Source organism: Phaseolus vulgaris, chromosome 7, assembly GCF_000499845.2.
Source record: "Phaseolus vulgaris cultivar G19833 chromosome 7, P. vulgaris v2.0, whole genome shotgun sequence".
Taxonomy (NCBI): domain Eukaryota; kingdom Viridiplantae; phylum Streptophyta; class Magnoliopsida; order Fabales; family Fabaceae; genus Phaseolus; species Phaseolus vulgaris.
In genome coordinates this window covers 17,663,395-17,688,612 of record NC_023753.2, presented here as the reverse complement: position 1 = coordinate 17,688,612, position 25,218 = coordinate 17,663,395, and the positions used below count along the sequence as shown (strand labels likewise).

Here is a 25,218-nt window from a genome sequence, read left to right as displayed (position 1 = left end):
CAAGAGCTTAGTACTTGAAAAATACTCAAGTTTGATCCGAAAATCTTTTTCAATGGCTGGAAAACTATCTTTCGAGGAAGGTGCTTTAATTAACAAACCACCTTTATTCAGTGGTTTGAGTTATAAGTATTGGGAGGCGAGAATAAAAATCTTTGTTGAATCCATTGATCAAGGAATTTGGGATTCAATAAAAAATGGCCCTTTCATTCCAAAGGTTAAAAAGAATGGATCTTTTATTAAAAAACCTTGGTCCCAATGAACCAATGAAGAATGTAAGATGGCCAAGCTTGATTGTATTGCCCAAAACATAATAGCTTCTGCACTGGATTCTAATGAATTCTTCAGGATATCAGAATGCAAATCTGCCAAAGAGATGTGGGATACACTCAAAGCTACTCATGGGAACATCCATGAATCAAAGGAAGTAAAGACAAGAAGTCAAGCACGAAGGAAAAGGAGGCAAAACTGAAAAAGCCTCAACCTTTGCTTCATGGGCAAAAAGGAAGATGATTCAAGTAGTGTAAGTTCCTCTAACTCCTCAAATTCTGAAATTACAGTCAATTGCTTCAAGCTTTTCAAGAAACACATGAAGAAGCTAACTGATTGATCCTCTTGAACAACCGGTTAAAGGGAATGAATAGCTGCCTTGAAAACAAAGTCAAAACACTGGAAGAAGAATTGGAAAATTCAAAAACAGATTTTGAAAATCTTGAAATTGTTTACAAAAACTCTTCTTGCAAATGTGATACTCTTATTTGTGAAAATTGTGAAAATCTTGAAAAGAAGGTTTATTATTTTGTTAAAACTGTGGATAAGCTTTCAAAAGGTCAATCCTACTCTGAGAATGTCTTGACATCTCAAAACTGTGTTTTTGGAAAAGCAGGATTAGATTTTAATCCACAAAACAAGCAAGATAAATTTTCAAAGTCATTTTCGAAACTGCCAAAAAAACAACTGATTGATATGTCAAAACAACTGATTGTTACTTGCTTTTATTGCATGAAAAGAGGTCATTCTGTCAGATTCTGTAAAATCAGAAAATATGCAGTTCCTAGAGGCTTTATGAAGTGGATTCCCAAATGTTGTAAAGGTTCAAATGATGAAAATAAACCAAATGGACCCACATTCATAAGGGGACCAAATCTTTGTACTTGAAAATCTACCTTGTAGGAAACCTTGAAGGAGAGCATGCAACAATGGTACCTGGACAGTGGGTGCTCAAAGCACATGACTGGGGACAAATCAAAGTTTCTAAGCATCTCCTTTAAGCAAGAAGGGCATGTTACCTATGGGGACAACAACAAGGGAAGGATTTTTGGAAGAGGATCCATAGGAGACAAAGATATCTTGGTCATCCATGATGTTCTATATGTAGAAGGTTTAAAGCACAATCTACTGAGCATTAGTCAATTGTGTGACAAAGGATATCAAGTTATCTTTAAAACAAACTCATGCAAAATCTGTCTTCCCAACACAAAAGAGGTAATGTTGATTGGTAAGAGAATCAATAATGTTTATCTTTTAGATATCTCTTCTCCTTGTTCAATTGGTTGTCTTCTTTCTAAGCATGATGAGTCTTGGCTATGGCATAGAAGAATTGCTCACATTCACATGAATCATTTGAACAAATTAATATCTAAAGATCTTGTGATTGGGTTGCCCAAGCTCAAGTTTGAGAAGAACCATATTTGTGAAGCTTGCCAAAAGGGGAAACAAGTGAAAAACTCTTTTAAAATAAAAAATGTTGTTTCTTCTTTAAAACCTCTTGAGCTACTTCACATGGATCTTTTTGGACCTTCAAGAACCGTGAGCCTTGGTGGCAACTATTATGCTCTTGTTATTGTGGATGATTTTTCTAGGTTTAATGCTAAGTGAATCTTCTCTTCCCAAGTATTTCTGTGCTGATGCTAAAAAGTTTGTGAAAACCCTCTTTAAACCATTCACCCCCCTCTAGTTTAAAGCCATACATTCTTATAGGACGGACCAATGAAATCAACTTGAATTTCTTATGTAGGGTAGACCAATGAAAGGCAATTACTTCCTGCACACAATCAATTGCTTCCTGCACCCGACAGACTTTTTAAAACCCCATTGCCCTTGTCTTCTTTAACATTTGCAGTTGAAGCTTCTGGACGCCCATGTCCGTAGAAGGAAAATGGCTTACGGATATCATCCAAAATAGGGTTTGGCATTCCGGATGTACATATTCGGAAGAGTTAAATGTGTTCTGGATATGGGGATGCGGAAGTATACACACAACCTTCTGGGTGAAGCCATCCGCAGCACATAAATCTCTTATGGATAAGAAAATTCGGATAAGAAAATCACTTCCGCATAAAAGTATTTGGAACGCACAGGGCATGTTAAAACTCACATTGTCTTTTCCGGTGGCTTTGTTCTCTATCGTTGTCAAACTCCCTCATAGACGATGTCTTAGTGACCACAACAATGGACGTCCTTCGCTCCTAGGTTTGTCCGTTGAAGGGCTCGTTCAAGTGAAGCTTCCGCTGCCTCAGAGGAGAAATGTGAACGGGATAATGGGAAAATGACGGTGGCTGCTGGGTTGAGTGCGAAAACGAAAACGAATGAGGCAGGTGCTGCATTGCCTGCGAAAATGAAGGGGGTTGAGTGTTGTGATTGGGTGCATATTTCACTTAACCTAATTTCAATTTCATTAAGGACATTTTAGTATTTTTCGCATACACAATTGGGTGTCAGACTAAATTGATTAGGTGCAAGGAGAATAGTCCCAATGAAATTGACTCGCATTTCTTATGCAGGACAGACCAACCAAACTCATATTTTGCGAGTCAACCCAGCTCGCATTTTACAAGACGAACTTTCCCGCATTTCGATCCCTAAATAAAATTTTGGGGTAGAATTAAGAAAATCAAAATATTATTCTGAAAAGACAAATCCAAAAATCCAAATAATATATTTAAAAAAAATTATGAAAAAATAATCCAAAAACATATTTTTATAAAACAAAATTTCAAAAATATATTACAGAAAAGTTATTATGGAAAATTGAATCTAGACAAATTTTCTTGAATACCAAATTCAGAATATACTTTGATCTGTATCTCACTCCTATCTTAAAAATTAAAGAGAGTATTTTGAACATTTCGCGTAAATAATATGATGCATGTTCGAATTTATTGGGTGAAGGAAGTAATTGTGCTTCCATTAACTTTATCTGTTTTCTAGGTGTCACTCCATTGAGAAAACCTTTCAAAAAATAATAAAATTAAATTACTTAAATAGGCTCACTTCTTCAAGATTGAGAATTTCGAAATTTTATGACCAATGACTTCTTTGGCATAAAAGAATACATTGAGAAGAATACCTTGAACAGGGCATCTCCATTTTAGATTACATGAGTTTCTCTCTCTTACTACGATAATAAATTTAAAATTCTGTATTTTAAATAAGATTTTGAGTCATAAAAATAAAAAATTATTACTTTATGTTAAAATCAAGGTCCTAATTCATACTCTTTGAAGTGCATAACCTATATTAAATGCAGTGAGAATTGTCAAGTAAAGTGGGTATGTATAGATGCTTGGTGGAGACAGTGATCCCTTTAATATTTACTTTAATATTTATGCACATGCTTAAACTACATAAAACTATTAAATAAAAATTAATTTTAAAGATAAAAATAATTAGGTACTATATTAACTAAATTAAAAACTATTTTAAAGATTAAAATAATATTAGTATATAAAATAATTTATAAATTTTTATAAACTAATTTTTAAATTTTGTTTACTGTCAATTTTAGAATCTAAAATCTAAAGTAGAATTTAAAGTAATTGGTAATTAAAATTCAGTTGATAACTAAAATCTTAATAGTTAATTAGATATTAATATAAAAACTAGTTTATAAATTTAAAAACTATTTTAGATACTAATAATTTTTAGTCTCTAAATTATACTAATTTAGTTAATATATTAAATAATTATTTTTTATTTTTTATTAATTTCCTAGTAGTAGTGTGTTCTCTTATATGTCTTTTAATGTCTTCCTCAAAAGGGATATGCGTGTAGTGATTTCTTCTTATGGAGGATTCCAAACCAACTATTATGGTATTCTATATCTGTCTGCGTGGTGCAAACATTGTGTTAGTCATCTTCCTCAACTTCTTTCTTCTTGCTAAATAAGGTGAATAACTAGTTGCTTAGGAAAGACGTTGTCAAGTTGAACCAAGATTCTTGTATCTTCAATCATCAAGGAAAGAGGAACATATGTCTTAAATTAAACTCCATGTATGTCTCAAGCATATTCTTGTGACAGATTAATCCAATACATTGTAGCATGATTTTACCAAATAGGATATAACAATTATACAGTCAAACCATAAACCATATGCTATTGAAAATAGAATTCTAAAGACTTTATTATTCTCATTTAAGATAAATAAACAACACAATGAATGGAATATCTTGTATTATATTGAATAAATGACACAGTACAATGAAAACTAGCAAGTTCAATATACAATTAGCCATAATTAGATGAAAGCGTGAAATGTTAATTTTAAACTATCGGATCTATGCTAATGACAAATTTCTTTTATCCCTATGAAACTATTATCAGGAAGGAGGAACATTTTATTGCAGTTTCTTCACCATCCAATCATGTTTCTGTACAACTTGTATTTGTATATCTTACTATGATAATGTGAAAAATATAAACGCTAATGCTGATGAATAAGATATTTGAGATGAAGACTGTTATCATGCATATGCTTGAAGCAATTGAATTTGATGGGAATGAATCATTATATCATTTTCTCAAACTTCTCAAGTTTCTTCACCCGTTGCATAGACCTTAAAAGTAGTGCTGCAAAAACGCCTGCAGCAGATGGACAAGTTCATACCAATCAATCACAAGAATAAATATGATGTAAGCATGATCAAGATTAAGAGTCTACTTGGATAAAAATTTCTGTAAGTACTTATAGAAGAAAGAAATAAATAAATTTGTCCCTAAATAAATCAATTTCATTTTTTTTTTATTTTGCTCTCCTATAAGCACTTATGGAAACTTTGTCCAAACATACTTTAAGTATAACAAGTTTAATCAATCAGTCCCTAAACAATATTTTAAGAAAGTTTAATGCTAAAATCTGACCTGCACCAAGGAATGATCCATTTGCAAACGCTTGATTGCCTTGGCTACTCAAAGTGATACCAAGATTTAGCAAGGTTCCCCCCAATACCGAATACATAGTAGCCATTTGTAAAATTGTTGCTTTCCTAGCAGCTCTTTCAGACTGGAAAATCAAGTTACACTCACTTCAATTGAGGGAGAAAAATGTTGCAAAATGTCTACCTACATTGGACAATTTTTTCTTTTTTTATAAAACTCATGTTAGACATCACTATGAATTTTGACATCTCAGTTAGGCTGACACATCAAAGTCCACCAATCACCTGTGATCGCACGAAACATAAAACAGAGAAAAGAACCTTCCACTAAAATTCTAAAGAGTTACAAAATTAAACTTAGTAGGAAATGGTTTATCTCCATAAGAAAACGCAAGATCTAGTGTGATTTGATTTGGACACAACATAGAAAAAAGCTAGGAACATACTCTTTTAAATGCAACTTTTCTAATGACGGAAATTTATTGGAAAACACAATTTTGTGGTTTTCACATCATATTTAATGAATCTATCATGATTTTGTAATAAATTTTAACCAATAGGAGTTTCTTAGAAGAATGTGTTGAAAGGATTAGTGAATGGTCCTGGTCTGGTACCATGTTTGAGAAGAGAAAAACTGAGAAAATATATAATAAATTCCATGTATTATGTACACAAGAGTATTATTATTTATAATGAAGAAGATAATCAATAATAAGGAACTAAATTAATATTTAATAATGAAAATTATTTGGTAAGATATCTCCCTATAAAATTATATATCATATCGTATATCTAAGACTCCTCCCTCGAGCTAGAGCATATGAATCACGAGACAAGTTTGTTACAAATGCCACACAAGTCTCATTGAGAAACTTAGTAAACATGCATGCCAACCAATTGGTTGTCGATGCTGACAAAAAGCAAGTAGATATCTTTTGGAAATGACTTTGTAAAAGTGGCAATCAATCTTCAATACACTCCGTTCTTTCAAATCATATATTTAACACTCTCCCTCAAATTAGAACATATTATCTTGAGTCAAGCTTGCTAAAAATGGTCAGAGGGCACACCAGCTGTGAGAGCAAAAATCATAGATGACATGGCAGTTGCTGGAAAGCAAAAAATGCTCGGAGGCTCACATCTGCTGGAAAGCGAAAATGATCAAATGGCACGACTGTTGGAAAGAAACAATGGTCATCACACAGTAAGGCGATCACCGGTTGGACAAAGCTTGCCCAAAGAAAAAAAAAGGAACTTGCCAGAAAAGTGATGGTGGTAAACAATACTCATTGGAAAAACATCAACGATGAAAAGTAATGTCTTGGTGGACTATGACAGCAGCAAAGAAAGTGTATCCAATGGGAGCAGTGACAACAAGAAAAAAGAAACAAAAACCAGACTAGATGTATGGTTTCTAAAAAAGTTACTCCTATGAGAAGTGGGCCCATAGGAAAACATAGATTTGATTTCCCTTCTTGTTAGGCTCTTGATGTCATGTTGAAAGGATTAGTGACTGAATAGGTGATGAAGGATGGTATTCTTCTAGTATCATGTTTGAGAAGAGATAAACCAAGAAAAAATATAATGAATTTCGTGTGTTGTGTACACATGAGTATTATTATTTATGATGAAGAAATACAATATAAAGAACAAAAGCAATATATATATATATGGTAATAGGAAGTATTAGACAAGATATTTCCCTATCATATCTCTACCATAGTATGTTGCTAGCATTCCCCTACAACTTGTATCATGCGAGGAATAATCAATTGCTCACCTCAAGAACTCGAACTCGGAGTTTCAGATCTCCTGACTCGAGTTGCTTGACAAATTCCTCTATTCTTTGAACTCTGTATGGCATTGTTATCGAATTGGTTCTTACCTAGAAATGTTCCACAAGACTTGTTAATTTAAGTGAATACACAATGCCATAATTAAAATAACAGTTGTTTTATACTATGAAGAAACATCATCTAGAATGAAAAGCTAAAATGGAATTTCCAAGGTGTGGTACATCATCAGCTTGTTTCCTTATCTCCTCAACAAGCTGTGGCCCAGTGCGCTGCTTTTGCCTTATATCTAGAAGCTCCTGTTGTGACAAGTTCAAATTAGTACTAAATTTTAACAGAGAATAAAAACAGTAACTGGTCATAGACTGTTTTGAACCTGTGCATAAGGTGCAGCGATCTTCACAAAGGAGAAATCTGGATTGAGTATATAACCTAAGCCTGCACCGAAACAAAATGTAAGATAAAGATTAAAAATGTAGAAATCAAATATTCTTGAAAAATACTGTTTTCTCATTCTCGTGCTATTTGTGCAGTAGGTTTTACTATCAGTTGAATGGAAAATTTAAATTGAACATTATTTGTGATAAGTATTCTGTAGCTGTATTATATAGACATGGAGCAATATTATAAGTGTCTCCTAGCAGTCAGATCCATATTTAGCAACTAATCTTACATAATACCAAACCACAATACCATGATACTGATATTTCACAATATAGATCCACCTTCACTGTAAATCACCAATTTTGGTGTCTTGGCCTTTGTTAGGTTGACCTTATCTAGTTTACACGAGGTACCAAGGAGGTGCCAGTCCACATTCGCAATAAAAAGGGTAGCCTCAATTGGTTTTGGTTTGCACATTGGTAACGCCTCAGGAAGCAAACATATAGACAAATTCACAAGGAGAGAGAGAAGGATTCAAAGAAAGACTGGCTTTTGGAATACTATCCCACGTGAAGCTAAGGATGAACAAAGAACGACTCATCTTCAAAAAAAGGGACATTAAAAAAAAACCTAAAACCAACAACTTGAAGCATGGTAGAAATTTCTATCCTGTCTTGTCAAATGTGTAAGTAAAAAAAAAACAATTGCTGGATGAGGATGATGTTTGTTCACAATGAAAAGTTACACAAGAAATAACAGCAAAGAATAGATCAAAATCTAAGGCATATAGCTTGGGATCTGTTCTGTCCTCCTAACCATATAAAACGTCCAAATCATCACACAATCTACAATGATTACACATTTATTCTAATTGTGGAGTCTTTCATAACTATCCCTAGGAAAAGTTGGATTATCATCTTCTAACAAACAAACTAATTAAATTAATAACGTACAATGGGTATGTTAAAGGAATAAAATACTTTGGAAGAATGATCATCAATTCAGGGAAAAGAGCAAGGAGGAGAAAAGAGAAAACCTTCAAGTGTAGAAAATGCTCTAATGACAAAAGTGAAGGTAGATGGAAAACGGAAAGGCTGATCTTGTGCTATAGCAAATAAATCCTGCCAAAAACTCCACCAATAATAAAATTATACAGTAGAAAATCCTGTAGATACTTGGAGGAATAAATCCTGCCAAAAACTCCATCAATAATAAAATTATACAGTAGAAAATCCTGTAGATACTTGGAGCAACCAAGAAATCCAACGATTTTCCACTATTTAAAGTGAAACAATCACACAAAATAATTGCAGATTAAATAATTACAGTTAAATAAACTCTCCCAATATGAAGGAACTACAATATTATTGATCCAATATAACTAAATACTAACATACCTCCCCAATTGCAGATAAAGTCTGTTGTTGATCTGGTGTCTGGCTTAGAAGATTGTCCAAGAAAAACTGTACAGATCTCCTAACCTGAAAGCCACATTATATGATCAAGATATGTGTAATAATTTCAAACTGTTAATGGTCATCTTATAATAGTACAGGTACTAAATGTCCTTACAGATGACAGGTCACCAGTGGGTTGGAGGGCTCCAAGATCTATAAGGCATTGCATTACCTGCACCATTGTCAATAAAAAAGTTGTAAACGTGAAAGGGCCCTGGAAATGTAAAGTTCCAGTTCTGAAAAACTTCAAATTCCTTATCCTGAAAAGCGTCACTGGTTAATATAAATATACAATTGTAGTTGTACTAAACACAGGAGCTTAACCATGAAATTACTGTTGAACAAAAAGTTTGAGGGAAATTGTGTGCCTCCAGGAAGTACACTGATATCTCATTTATAGCATGTACATAATCAATCAAAAGAAAACTTCACTAGATAACTGTCAGCAGTGACATTTATCCATCTATTCTAATGTGTTTAATATGCTAATGAGTCTAGAGTTATTGTGTTAACATTTATTCTCAAGCTTGAGGTTACAAAGATATTAGCTTGTTACCAGTAAACACTACATGTAATTAATGTGTAAAAGATTAGGATTTGTTATGAATGATACAGATTTAGATAGTGTCAATATACATGATTTGTATCTTAAAAATAAACCTACATGTGATACTATCTTTACCTGAAGATCTTTGTGCATTACAACCTTGTACATGGGTGAAGACACATACTTTTACTACTACAGAAATTTCTCAAAACAATAACTAAATGTTAGTGAAAACATTACTCATGGAATAAATTAGTTTAGTGTAGAGGAATTTTGCAACAGAAGAGCAATGATACTAGATCACTGAAGGACATTTCTTCTCTTATTTTATTGTGACTAGCATCGAAGAAGGTGCTGATTTGTACATAATTTTAAGCTAATTTACTGCTTAATCACTAGCTAACAATGAGCAATCATAATTAATAATTTACCATATATTTTAACATCAATGTCTGCTAAACATGTTGATAAATCTTGATTAGTATTCTAACATGTACAAAATGAATATGGATGACACCTGAATGCTCACATTAAACACAAAAAATGTTTATATGCCTCCCAATATATCACAATATTGGGGTTGCATTCGAGTTAGGTTAGGTCCAACATATTTCTAATATGGTATCAAAGCCTTATGCCTTAGGGGTTCAAATTTTTATCCTTGCCACCCCCAATGCTCTAATAACCAATTGATTTCAACACAAGGTAGGTGGTGGCTGAGTGCATTTGGGATAGTTGGGTTGTAACTAAATGACAATTAAAACTTTAGACCCTAGGAATATTTAAGGCCCTTATTTGGAGTGTATACACAAGGAAGCAATTCTAGGTGTTAAGAACAAAAGAATACATCAGCTAAGCATGTTTCAAGCAATGGATGTTAGTTAGTAAATGGTTGGTTTGGTACAATTATTATGTTTAACATTGCAAAGGATGTTATTCAATTCCTTTGTTATGATGCTATTGGCAATTATTTTTGGTTGTCATCTCTAGCAAAGTAGAAATCTAGTATAGGCTACAACAACAAAGTCTTATTTTATCCTTTCTTGTATGCTCACACATCCATAACATTCTTATTTTTGCTATGATAAACCTCTTTCATATTGTTCCTTTAAAGCCCAATATTCACTACTATTAGATATTATTAGATATTATGAGATATTATAAATATTGTTAGATATTTCTATTTATGTAATGGACTTAGTCCATATGTTTCTTTTTCTATATAAACATAATCCTATGTGTTCAATAAACACAAGGGATTTACCCTATTCTTTATTTTCTTTTAATAACTACGATATAGTATAGTTGAGCATATAGTTGAGCATATAGTTGCGTGATAAAACCTGTCTTTGAATTTGATAATTACTCTACCATCACAAATAACCTCTGATATCTTTCTCATTTTTCCAAGTTACTTGCATCGTCTACAACATTATCATTATTTTTCCATCATTTTGTATGATTGAACTTGATATTCAAACTTAAAAACATATGGTATGATATATTCTCCCACTTTATTTATGAGTCATCTTCCTCCTATGTCTTTCTAAAATTGTACTACATATATTCTCTTACTCCTACTTAAATGAAAACCCCATGCTTTTAGATGGTGAGTGATAGCATTTATATCCCTTGTGTGGTTGAGTATCCTAAAAAAACACATTTGAAAGCCCTAGTATCCAGTTTTTCCCTTCCATTACTATGAACATGCACAAAGGATACACACCCAAATATTCTAGGTTGGAGTTTATTTGTAGGGTCTATGTATGGGTAGAACGAGGATAGAACTTCCATGGGACTCTTTGATCCTAAGATTTTAGAAGGTAATCTATTGATGAGATTAGTGGCAGTAAGAAAGACTTCCCCCCAAAATTTCTTAGGAACATGATATTGAAAAAGTAGAGCTCTAGTATGTTCTAGTAAGTGCCCATTTTTCCTTTCAGCAATCCCATTATGATGAGGTGTGTTAACATATGAAGACTCATGGATTATCCCCTCTTTTTGGCAAAAAGAGTCAAACTCAAGATTAAAGTAGTTCTTGGCATTATCAGACCTAATATTCTTAAGATTAACTTCAAATTGATTCTTAATCATTGTGGCAAATTGAATAAAAGCGGAACTTATCTCAAATTTAAGTTTAAATCGGAAAACCCAAGTCACCTAGGTTAGATATGCAAGGACTTAAGGTTAAACCTTGGAGTAAACCTATCCCATTTGGAAAGTCCTCAGCCTCTTAGCCATATAGATGGATAAGGCAACAATAAAGGCTACAATAGTGATTAGAGTGGCACAACAATGAAGGTTGCAATATGTTCAAGGGGATGCAACAATGAAGGCTGCATTTTAGGGTTGGTAGACACGGCCAAAGACTCCCAAAGATTAGCTCTGATACCATCTTAAGATAGTGGACTAGGTTAGACATGCAAGGACTTAAGGCCGAACCTTGGTGTAAACCTATCCCAATAGGAAAGTCCTTAGCATCTCCTCTTGGAGTTCTCCCACTTCAAGGGGGAAGTTTTCCTAAAAAGGAATAGAGGATGCCTCCCTGAGAGCTAAGCTGTGGGGATTGGTGTACAAAGGTTTGCTAATCCACCATTGTTTACTTTGTAATAATCTTTCAAACAACACTAAAGTTCTCCCTAAACATTGTCCCAAATTAACATTTGCTAACATACAATTCCTATAAAAGTGACGAGGGCCTCTCAAGGCTTCCAAGATGCCAAGGAAAGTTCACTCCAAGCTCCTAAGTTCAAGACACCAAAAGGACAATGCAAAGCTTCCAAGAAGGTGAGTCTTGGATTGTGTTTAGGTCTTTTTGGGTGGCTAATGGCTAGGTTATGTTGCGGAATGATGGTGGAGGGTTTCTAACTAGATTGGGTGAAAAATAGAAATGTTGTGGTGGTGGTAAAAGGGTAAGGCTGAATGGTCTTGGATAGGTGTTTGATGGAAATCTTGGAGAGTTTCTTTGGTGATTTGGTGCAGGTGGCTAGGTGTTGTGTTTTGGCTGAATTATGTTTATGGTTTTGGGATGAGTCTTGAAGGCTATAGGATATGGAAAGATTAGAAGGGTGGAAGCTCAACAAGACTACACAATTAGAAGCTAGAAATGGAATGAAAAAAGACAATGGATGAAGATGACAATGGAAAATGGAAATGGAAAAGTAGTAAGGAAGGGTGGTGAATTCCTTACCAAATGTACACACCCTAGGGGTAGTGCCGTTATGACCCTTGAGGATCTCTTGAGACTCTTCTTGGAGGCTCCAAGAAGACAAAAGGAGAGAAGGCTCTTAGGAAAACTCAACCAAGCTCACTTTTCTCACAAAAGAAATCTATTCACAAGCTTTCAAGCTAATGTGTATTCTACATCTCAAAGGTGTGTTTTTACATGAGGGGGAGGTGCTCTTTTATAGCCTACAAGTCGTGCACTCCAAGCCTCTAAGGATATTGTGGGACTTCTCCTAACACATGCTCTCCATAGGGTTTCTTATTCTACCCTAGGTTAGACTTATCCTAGAAAACAAACACCAAAACTACGAAGAAAATGACCAAACAAGGCCACACAAGTTATAGATTTTTGTCTCTTTTGATTCTTCTATATTTTTACATTTTTTAAGAGTCCTAAGAGTCTTCTTGGCTTGATGAAGTTCTTCCTCCAACTCCTTAGCCTTGCTCCTTGAAAGAACTCCTCTAGAAGCCTCTTGGAAAGCTTGTACTCTTCTCTCCCTTTCCTTTAACTTTGCTTTGTTTCTTGTGATCACTCCATCTTGTGTTGGTGCCTTCTGAATCATGATCTCATTAAAAAGTTTCATATTTTGATATCTATCAAGTTCCCTGTAATCTTACATATCTTTACTTTACAAAAAGAAATATGAATGAAGAAAAAATAGAAAACAAATTTTGATATTAGTTTATCAAGACATCAGATTGGAAGTACTTGTTATGATAATGTCTCTCATGTTTTCAAAGATGCAAGTGTAACAGAAACTAGACCTTTTTGGCATCCTTCTCATAAACAGCATAGAACAGTTCAAGCAGTCTCTCTCGGGTGAAAGATTTTATATCCCCCATCATGCCAAAGTCATAATAAATAATTGCTTCATCAACATCAACGGCAAGATTTCCAGGATGTGGATCAGCATGAAAGAAACCTGTTTTCAATATCTGAAAAACAAGCAAGATTTAAGACTCCAAATATCTTGAAGCAAAATGTCTTTTCTACGTTTAATAAAACATAGGCATATATAGTCTATTAAACATTCACATGATCCAAAGAGATGACAATATTGAATATTGATAGTTTCAAAGAGAAACAACAATGTAAACCTGAATCAAGTATGTATAGGGTAAATCCCTTGTGTATATTGAACACATAGGTTATGTTTATATAGGAAAAGAAACATATGGGCTAAGCTCGTTACATAAATATGAAATATCTAACAATATCTATAATATTTCATAATATCAAATAATATCTAATTATATTTAATAATATCTAATTATATCTAACACTCCCCCTCAAGTTGATGCATATAGATCATATGTACCCAGCTTGTTACAAATGTAATCAATCCTAGGCCCTCATAAGGGTTTAGTAAAAATATCTGCTAATTGATTATTTGAATTAACAAACTCAGTCTTGATATCTCCCGATATAATCTTTTCTCGAATGAAATGACAATCAATCTCAATATGTTTGGTCCTTTCATGAAAAATTGGATTTGAGTTAATATGAAGAGCAACCTGATTATCACATATAAGTGTCATTTGAGTGACCTCTCCAAATTGCAATTCTTTAAGTAACTGTTTAAGCCAAATAAGCTCACAAGTAGCCGAGACCATAGCTCTATATTCTGCTTCTGCACTAGATCTTGCCACAACACTTTGTTTCTTACTCTTCCACGAAATCAAGTTATCACCAATGGAGACACAATAATCATAAGTTGATCTTCTATCAGATGGAGATCCTGCCCAATCAGCATCTGAATAACAAACGACTTTAGTATGATTATTATGACCATATAACAAACCTTTTCCAGGAGAGCCTTTAATGTACTTCATTGTACGAATGACTGCATTCCAATGATCTTCACATGGAGAATTAAGAAATTGACTCACCACACTGACTGCAAAGGAAATATCAGGATGAGTAACAGTGAGATAGTTCATTTTTTCAACTAATCTCCTGTACTTCTCAGGATTCGAAAGAGGCTCCCCCTGATTGGGTAGAAGCTTGACATTGGGATCCATGGGAGTATCAACAAATTTCGAATTCATCAACCCAAGAAATATCTGAGTTTGCCACGATCTTTGGTCTGAAAGTGTTGACAAAGGTGTTGTTTTACTTGTGAGATGCTATGGTGATCACTGCCTGTAAGAACAATGTTATCAACATATACTACAAGATAGATACACCCAACACTCGAGTGACGATAAAAAATTGAATGATCTGCTTCACTGCAAGTCATATCGTATTGTTGAACAACATTGCTAAATTTTCCAAACCAAGCCCTAGGAGACTGCTTGAGGCCATATAAGGATTTGCGAAGACGACATACCAATCTAGAAGACTCTCCCTGAGCAACAAAACCGGGAGGTTGCTCCATATAAATTTCTTCCTGCAAATCCCCATTAAGAAAAGCATTTTTGACATCTAGTTGATAAAGAGTTCATTGTTGAAGAGCAGCCATAGCTATGAATAAGCGAACAAAGGCCATCTTTGCCACTGGAGAAAAAGTATCACCATAGTCTAAACCAAAAATTTGGGTATAACCCTTAGCCACAAGACGAGCTTTGAGACGATCAATAGTACCATCACAACCAACTTTGATAGCAAAAATCCACCTGCAACCAACAACAGATTTCCTAGATGGTAAAGGAACAAGTTCCCAAGTTCCATTATTCTGAAGCGCATTCATTTCATCAAGCATGGCCTGACGCCAACCAGGATGAGCTAAGGCATCACCTATAGATTTTGGAATGGATACAGAAGAAATAGACGAAAGGCAAGTATAAAAGGGTTGAGATAGTCTATGGTAACTCAAAGAAGTATAATGTTGAGAGGGATTACGAGTAGAACGTATACCTTTACGGATAGCAATAGGAAGATCAGGTTCAACTGTCGGAGGTTCAACTGCAGGAGCCGGAGGGGGATGAGGTGTTGGCATCGGAAGAGAGTCTGCTAATGGACCATGAGATGTTTGACGACGACTATACACCTGAAGAGTTGGTGGCGGTGGTGAATTGTTAGGTGCACTAGGCACAATAAGAGGAATATTAACTTGCTTAGATGAAGAAATTGAAGGAGAAGGACAAGACTTAAAGTAAAGGAAAGATTCACTGAAGGTGACATCTGCTGAAATAAAATAACGGTTTAAAGAAGGTGAGAAACATTTATATCCTTTTTTTATCTAGTGAACCCTAAAAAGACACATTTGTGTGACTTAGGAGATAATTTATCAAAACCAGGACTAAAATTATGAACAAAACATGTGGATCCAAAAACTTTGGGAGGTAAAGAGTGGAGAGGGTCATGTGGAAATAAAATAGAATGAGGAATTTTGTTATCTAAAACTGAAGATTGCATGCGATTAATGAGATAATATGCACTCAGAACAACATGACCCAAAAAACGCTGAGGAACATCACCATGGATTAAAATAGTACGAGTTGTTTCAACAAGATGTCTATTTTTGCGCTTAGCTACCCCATTTTGTTGAGGTGTATAAGCACATGAAGTTTGACGAAGAATACCATGAGAAGCCATAAATTTTTTAAAAGAATGAGAAAGATACTCACGTCCATTATCACCGCGCAAAATTCGGATGGAAATTCCAAATTGAATTTTAATTTCATTGTAAAATATTTGAAATATAGAAAACAAATCAGAACAGTTTTCATTAAAAATACCCAAGTACATCTTGAATAATCATCAATAAAAGTAACAAAATACTGAAATCCTAAATTAAACTTAATATGACTTGGTCCCCAAATGTCAGAGTGAACTAAGGCAAAAGGAGATGAAGCACGTTGTGAGACACTACTAGGAAAAGAACTACGAATGTGTTTCCCTAACTGATATGACTCACACGATAAAGTAGACACATTAGAAAAACTTGGATCAAGCTGCTGCATCTTGGCAAGACTAGGATGACCCAACCGAGCATGAATGAGAGATGGAGAATCCATAATTACGCCAACATGTGCAGAGATCTATAGTTGATAAAGTCCATGAGACTCATATCCGGTGCCAATCATCCGTCCCAAACTCCGGTCCTGTAAAGTAACAGAATCTTTGTTAAAAGAAATAACACAATCAAGGGAACGAGTGAGACGACTAATGGATAATAAGTTAAATGGAGACCCAAGGACATAAAGAACATTATCAATAGATAAAGAAGAAAAAAGATTAATAATACCAACACCATGTGATGGTACCCTATATCCATTGGCCGTGGTAACCGAAGATAAATAACCCGTAATAAATAGGGAAGAGAAAAAATATTTATTACCAGTATTGTGATCTGTGGCACCTGAATCTAGAACTCAAGGGCCAAGGGAAGTGGAGTGAGTGAGGCCAACAAAAGATGTACCTGAATGTGCAACAGAAGCCGTGGAACTAGGGTTCTGGCGATCCTCATACCATTTAAGAAATTCATTGAAAATAGCAGGCTGGCCTAGGGTATCAATTGAAGTATGGTCCATAGTAGAAGGTTGCACAGGGGCAGTTTGAGCAACCGCAACAAATTTAGGAGGACGACCATGAAAGGCATAACATCTGTCAATTTTGTGGCCAAGTTTGCCACAATGGTCACACTTGTGATGCCCTTTGCTCGACTTGTGAGGGCGAGTACGATCATTATGCTAAGAGACTAAAGCAGAAGAGTCATCAACATGAGACGTTATATCAGTGGTGTGTTTACCTGGCACACACAAAAGGGTAGAACAAGTGGAAATAAAATTGGGCACGATAGGAGATCCCAAAATTTGATCACTAACGTGAGAATAATCATCAGGAAGGCCATGTAAACCCAATATCATGAAGAACTTGGATCTTTGTTCTAGTTCTTGAGAAGGAGTGGGGGCGGGAGGTAATAACTCATTAAAATCATGAAGAAGAGCATGAAATTTTACCTAGATATTCCACCATTGTACCATCAAGACGTTTGGAAACAACAATTGTGAGAAGATTTTGACACACACCATAAAGACGTTGAGTATCATTGGTGTATAATAATTTTGCTTGTTCCCAAACTTCTGAACATGTCTCATAGGTACGAAAAATTTGTTTTAAAGATGAGTGAATGATAGATTTGATAACAATGCATAATTGAGCATCAATTTTCAACCAACGGGAAACTTCATTTTCAGCAACAGTAGGATGAGTAAGATGATTAACATAACCTTGACTCTTAAGCCATAATTTAATATCTGACACGTGTCATAATTGGTTCCATCCAATTTGTGAATGGAAAGATGAACATTGATGTAATTAGTATAAATAGATGGATCCGGCATAATGACTGCAGAAGAAGCCACAGTGGTAGCGACAGCGGAAGAAGCCATAGTGACAGCGGAAGCGGAAGAAGCCATAGAAGATAAGGATAAATCCAGTCATCGGTTAATTGGCGGCAACAACAAATATGAAGGCTCCGACAGCGATTCCGACAGCGTCTCCGGCGGAGGCTTCGACGAGTTTTCGGCAACGACTCCGGTGAGATTCTGGCGGTGGCTCCGGCAAGGGTCCGACGAGGCAGTGGGGCGGTGGCTGGAAAATTCCAATGAATAGTGGGTTCACCAATAAAAAATTGAACCCTAAACCCTAACCTTATGCTCTAGATACCATATTAAAGGAAAAGAAAGAATAGGGTAAATCCCTTGTGTATATTGAACACATAGGGTTATGTTTATATAGGAAAAGAAACATATGGGTTAAGCCCGTTACATAAATATGAAATATCTAACAATATCTATAATATCTCATAATATCAAATAATATCTAATAATATCTAATAATATCTAACAGATAGTTTCAAAGAGAAATAACAATGTAAACCTGAATCAAGTATGCCTCAATAGTGCGTGATGAGATTCGTAATCGATCATAAGCACGTGAAGTTAACATATCCACTTCATTTATTTTGATACCTATTTCCGAAAAGTAAAACCAAAGTTCAATGATATAATGACAGACAACCCTTGAAGGAAAAAAAAATATTTATTTTAGTTTCCACTTTTAAAGAAAAAGAAGAAAACAAGTAAGATGCACTAGTCAAGTTGACGACCTGGTACGTACTCCAATGTCAACACCTTCGATGCAGTATAATCCCAATAAACCAGCTGCAAAAGGTGAAAACGAAGGATGCAGCAGTAAAAATTAACATCAGTGCTGGACATTAGTGATTTATATGTGCTACATTCATGTTTAAAGGAGATTAGGAAGATTGGAGAGGTAAATTAAGTTTCAAGGAAGCTGAAACTATCTATATAATAATATCCAGCAGAATATAGTGTAGCAACAAGAAAACATACAGGTACTCGGACCCACTTTATGTTTCGAAAATCTCGGCGGAATCTATCAGCATTCTTTCCTTCATTTATATAATCAATTTCTTGATACAAAATCCTGAAAAGTACCATGTGCAGGACAATATAAATTACATAAGGCATGTTAAGGACAATGTAAAATACATAAGGGAAAATACCTGTGACAGTAATTAATGATAGTAGGTAAAATGAAGGCAAAAACTAGTGAGAGTCTAAGACTTTAACATGCAATGAGGGAAGAAGAAATTTGCTTCAAACATAATGTTTGTATTACTTACGTTGCACATTCTTCATATATACCAACCCAATCTCTTGTCGGACCACCTAGAGTTTCACTTCTCTGAAAATATTCTGCAATCAGCTTTAAGTTTCCTGGACATGACAAGGCAACTTGTTAGAGTGAAACAAAATTTCAACAACGACCAAGCTTTAATCTCACTATTGACTATAATTGATATTACTAAAGCTCAAAACAGGTGTAGAAAATAACTCATTCAGATCCATTGACCAAACTCGATTATATAAAGTAAAGCAAACTCTAAAACAATATTATATTTATTAGACTTTTTATTAGCATAAGCACCAAAATGAGGAATTGGATCCCAACTACATTGGCACTGTAGATAAGTGGCTTGGGTAAACTTCAATACTTTATTAGTGTTGAAAGGATTAGTGATAAAATAGGTCCTAGAGGATGGTACTGCTCTGGTACCATGTTGAGAAGAGAGAAACTGAGAAAAAACATTATAAGTTCCATATACTGTGTACACATTAGTATTCCTATTTATAGTGAAGATGGAATACAATAATAAGGAACAAAATCAATATCTAATAATGGGTAAATATTTGGTAAGATATTTCCTTATCAAATCATATCATATCTCCGTATTTAATGTAATCAAATCATATTTCTAAAAATTGGTATCAAGGATTTAAGCTAGATTAGTTTGGGAATGCTGTTGCAATTTCAAATTAAAAGATATGCCTTAGATATATTGGACCTAACCAATTTGATTTGACACTCCAATAGATCAAAACAGCATAGTATTACCAGAACAAGGAGCCTTATTCAAACCTGAGTAGGTACAGTTCAAGAAGTTAGTTGAGATACTAAACTATCTCGCAATAACCAGACTAGATATTTCCTTCTCAAACAATATAATGAGTCATTTTATACAATCTTCATGAGTTGATCATTGGAATGTAGTCCTATGAATCTTGAGATACATTAAGAATGGTCTGAGTCAAGGATTGTTATACAAAGACAAAACCTAGATAAGGTGATTAATCTATTGATGGGTAGTCTACTTTGGAATATTGTATTTTTGTTTATGGTAATCTTGTTGACAAAGTAAGAAGCAAAAAGTAGTTGTCGAAGTTCAGAGACCATGTATTGATCTAAGAAAATGTTCACATGTGAACTTACATGAGTAAACAACTACTTTGTGTATTATAGTTTGAAAATGTTGACCATATGAAGCTTTATTGGGGATAATCAAGAGACTTTACATATTGCTTCAATCCAGTCTTTCATAAGTGAACAAAGCAATAAAGAAAACGACCATCACTTGATCAAGGAAGAAAGTTCTCTAACGAAATAACTGAGGTTTGTTAATTCTAATTATCAACTTGAAGATATCTTTTCAATGTGCCTGAATCCAATGTGCTAGTAAAAAGCTTGGGGCATTTGATTTTGTATGCTCTATCTTGAGAAAGAATATCAGAAAGTACGTCCTATTTAGAGAAAATATCTTTTAATATAGGGGGCTTTATATTTTGTTTTGTAAATTGTTGAAGATTTCATCTTTACTAGAGATAAAGCCCATTTACAATATGAGTAAGGGTAATCCTCACCTTACAAGCTGGTTTTGTGAGGATGGATTGGGTTTAAACTCACTTCTTAATATGGTATCAGAGTCTATCTTAACGAGATTTCTTAGACCTATCGTGTCACTCGTCATCAGACCGCTGTTGAACATAAATATCAGAGATAAGACCAATTTATAAAAAAGTGGGAGAAATCCTCGCCTTACAAGTAGGTTTTGTGAGGATGGGTTTGACTTAAACTCACTTCTTAATATAAATAATTAGGATTTGACACCTTGCTTTAAATTCCCTAATTTAGAGATTGCAAATCATGTAGAGAATTTCCTCAAATAATTTAGAAATCCTTTGATCCATCTCAAGTGAGATGACAATAACTATATCAAAATCACAACACGTAGCAAATGGAAGAAACAAAATGACCATAACTTACGCAAGTCAATGTCAAAAAGCTTCTTTAGCCCAGGCCTTTGAACTTTGATAACTACTTTTTCTCCATTGTGTAATATAGCTCGATGAACCTAAAAATAGGCCCCCCCAAAATTAAAGTAAAAAAAGCTGAGTTATCTCATCTGATTGTTTGTACTGCCAAGAACTTGCGTTCAAATTTAGAGTTATAGCACTACAAAGGCCACCACTAATATCAACACATTAAGATCATTAGCTTGAATACAAGAAATGAGAAAAAATATGATTGTCAGCATAGGCATAATTCACCTGACCAAGACTAGCAGCAGCAATAGGCCGATCTTCAAACTCTTTAAACAATACATTAATGGGAGCTCCTAATTCACTCTCAATAAAGCCTCTTGCTTTCTTCGGAGAAAAAGCAGGTACCCTATCCTGCAGAATGGTGTATTAAGATTAAAAACTATTAATATGTAATGGAAATGAGAGATATGAAGAACAGATACGAAGAAAAGAGAGATAACTAAAAATCTGCTTCAAAATTAACTGTGATTACATCAAAGATAGCTATAAATAGCTATGAGCGTAACTCAATCCTGAGTCAGCACTGTAACCATCTGTAACTAACATGTAACAACTTGTAACTACGTTGAAAAGAAAGCGAAATGTAAAATTCAAAATACAGTGAATTCCTTGCTTATACAATAGCTCTAATATGTCAAACACGCACCGAAATTGAGTACAAGACTCTACAAAGGTACCTGCAATTTTGCAAGCTCATCTACAAACTCCCGGGGAAATAGATCCGACCTTGTTGATGATAACTGTCCAAGTTTAATGAAAGTTGGGCCAAGCTGTAATACACACTCCCTTAGCCATGCAGCAGTTTTCTGCCTTCTTCTTTTCTGAAATACAATATCAAATTAGTTTGGGTCAGCAAAGCGAAAGCACAACAGAAATTAGAAAATTAATAGGGATGAGTGCTGAAGAAATGTTTGTTGAGAGGATCCCTGCCGGAAATGAGTAAAGTCAGAAGAGATGTTGGCAATAAAATAACTTCCATAACCTACCTGCTTTTCTTCTGTAAAGCCACCCAAATATGCCCATTTTCCATTGTCCAACAGAACTCGAATACGTAAAGAAATAACAAAAGACCAAACATCAATAGATCTCTGCACGGAATTGTAATTTTCATTGGCCCAACTGAAGCCTTCATCTGAGGGCAAAACTTTTAGCTCTTCCAGTGGTGGAAGTTCCTTAGAGGTTCTAGATTTCACTGTCTTTGTCAAGGCCGGGCTAGGGTCTCTTCTTACCAAACTTGCTCCATTAACAGCTTTCTTTGAACTGCTCCCCATTTCCACTTTATTCTCTGACATTGTCTTTCTTTTCACTACCTCACTTGCTGGAACCATTTTAACAACTCTACCATTTGTACCATATTTTGATGGAGGCAATTCTGTCTGTCGCATTTCAACCAGGAATCTAGGAGATTTATCATTCTCTGACTTATCAGATTTTGACCTTCTATTCTTTGGCAATTTATGAACTGAAATTGAGCCTGGAAAACTGAGATTGTGTAATGCTCTTCGCTGATTTCCCAACTTTATATTGCTATAACAATAACCATGCAAAGCCATTATTACTGCCATTCAAGATGATGATACCCTGCAAAACATCAATAAAAAAAGAAAAGGAACAGTACATGTCAAGTTAGTACTTAATTCAGAAAATCAAATGGAATCTAAAAAAAAAAACGCTTTAGAGAAGACTAAAGAGAGGACAGGTTGAGATAAATAAATGAAATTCCATTAATTAGAGTTTCATATCAGTAACTATCAAAAGGATTAGAGTTTCATATGAGAAACTCCCAAACTCAGCATCAATCACCAATCAATCATCATCAGAAACACAAAACATAAGAACATCGTACAAACAAAGAAGTAGAGTAACTCAATACTCCAATTGACAGAGACAAATTTACTGAGAAAGCTAAAGCCAATGGAATCAAAGCATTGTAATTTAATTCAACCCATTGACTCTTAATTTTCAATGAGACTGCCAGAAAGATCAAGTTTAATCAAATTTTCAAGCAAAATCACGTGCCCAGTTGAGATAACTTGTAGAATAATAACATTCCCGATTGAAAGAAGAAATTCAGATTGGAAGTGGATAATTGTTGCATACCTGAGACAGCAGAGAGAGCCTCAGAGACCCCAGAGGTACTAGGATGTTGTGGCTTCAAGTAAGTTTCAACGTCGAGGGTGGTAGTGAACATGTAGCATTATACAGATTTTTTTAATAATTTGATACTTTTCTTAATTTAAATTTGGTGGAAAGGAGAAAACAGAAGTGGGATCTTTGAACTTGTGCCATTCAGAGGGTTTTGGTGCATGTGGGTCTCTTTGCACCGCATGTAATGTATATCACTCTTCGCTCACAAAAAATATTTGGTACTCTTTCTGCTTCACACAACATGTTAACACAATTTAGAGTAATTATATAACTTTTTTATTATTAAAACTCATGTTACAACAAACATAAAATTAAATAAAAACATAGGGCTAGACCAAACCTATGTAAAAAAAATAAAATCTAAGAAAAACTTAAACAAATACATCGAGAGAGTAATTATTTAATTTAACCCTTTCAAATTTTTTTGCTAATGATGCTATTTTTTTATTTATATTCGTAACACCTGAAATAGTTTTGCATTCCATTACTTGTGAAATTTTCATTTATGAATAATTTTTATTTATTTATATTAGTTACAAGTGAAATCGTTTTACATTCCAATCATTACTCATGAAATTATCATTTGTGAGTAATTTTTGGTGAGATAATATTAAAATCTTTTTGGCTAGTGGTTTTTACTCATCTTCAAATGATAATATTTTTTTTATGAATAACTCGATTTTCTAAGTTGCTTTTAATGTATAAAAATTTAGGTGAATAACTCAATTTAAATGTGAAATGTCTTGGTAAAATTTAAGTGATAATTCATAATGTTCCGTATGTAATGTATATTATTATTATTATTTTATTAATGTTATAATTATCACTTTAGAAAATATTATTTTATTATTTTAACATTATTATTAATGTTAGTAAAAATTATTATTGAAAAGAATCGAAGATTTTATGAGTGAACACATTATCTATAACTACTTTGAACACATATTATAATTATTATTAAATAATAATAATATTATTATTATAATTATTAAATAATAATTATTATTAAATATTTATTTTATTATTATTAAATATTATTATTATTAAATATTATATTTTTTTATTAATATTGATGATAATAATAATAATAATACAATAATAATAATATTAGTAATATCAATATTAATAATAATAGTAATTTTCATTTAATAATAATAATATCAACAATAATAATATCAATAATAATAATAATGTTATAAATATTATCAATAATAACATTAATTATTATTATTATTATTATTTTATTATTGTTATATTGATAATATTATTATTACTAATATTATTAATATTGATAATAATAATATAATAATATTAGTAATATTGGTATAAATAATATTATAATATTAATATTAATTATATAATTAATATTAATAATATTCTTAATAATAATAATAATAATATAAAAAATAATTTAGATGTAACATAATTCGTTTATAATGACTAGCCTACACATGAATGTAATGACTAGGGAACTACTTATAAAATAATCCGTATTTAATTACTAGATACATTACGTAGAATCATAGTTTGTATTATGTAATGGTTAGATGTATTATTATTATTATTTTTAATGTTACTATTATTACTTTTATTAATAATAATAAAACTACTAATAATATTAATAAAAAATATTAATAATAAGAAGAAGAATAACAACACTATTAAAAATATTAATGGTATGAATAATTATATTAATATTAATAATGATAATAATATTACAAAATTTATATATGATTACTTTGTATGTAATGATTAGGTGCATTACCTACATGCAAAATAATTTGCAGAATAATTTGTATATAATGACTAAATATATTATCTACAAAATAATACGTAATGACTAGGTGCTATGAAATGATTTGTTTGTAATTACTAT

The 25,218-nt window shown here is 33.4% G+C and overlaps 2 protein-coding genes across 2 annotated transcripts; both read right to left on the bottom strand.

The window, feature by feature from the left end:
• Positions 1 to 4,433: 4,433 nt before the first annotated feature.
• LOC137827841 (protein ACTIVITY OF BC1 COMPLEX KINASE 7, chloroplastic-like) lies at positions 4,434 to 23,583 on the bottom strand. The gene is made up of 18 exons (XM_068634194.1): positions 23,295 to 23,583; positions 22,181 to 22,775; positions 21,872 to 22,015; positions 21,420 to 21,545; positions 21,136 to 21,223; positions 19,157 to 19,250; positions 18,864 to 18,957; positions 18,617 to 18,671; positions 18,388 to 18,479; positions 13,326 to 13,496; positions 8,904 to 8,960; positions 8,729 to 8,812; positions 8,368 to 8,452; positions 7,324 to 7,385; positions 7,172 to 7,246; positions 6,935 to 7,039; positions 5,138 to 5,279; positions 4,434 to 4,858 (listed from the first exon to the last, which is right to left on the bottom strand). Exons 2-18 carry the CDS (start codon positions 22,757 to 22,759, stop codon positions 4,785 to 4,787), a joined length of 2,127 nt encoding a protein of 708 aa, XP_068490295.1. The 5' UTR covers positions 22,760 to 22,775; positions 23,295 to 23,583; the 3' UTR covers positions 4,434 to 4,784.
• On the bottom strand, positions 14,856 to 15,645 carry LOC137827842 (uncharacterized mitochondrial protein AtMg00820-like). The gene is made up of 2 exons (XM_068634195.1): positions 15,418 to 15,645; positions 14,856 to 15,297 (listed from the first exon to the last, which is right to left on the bottom strand). The coding sequence occupies exons 1-2, from the start codon at positions 15,497 to 15,499 to the stop codon at positions 15,002 to 15,004; spliced, it is 378 nt and encodes a 125-aa protein (XP_068490296.1). The 5' UTR covers positions 15,500 to 15,645; the 3' UTR covers positions 14,856 to 15,001.
• Positions 23,584 to 25,218: the final 1,635 nt, after the last annotated feature.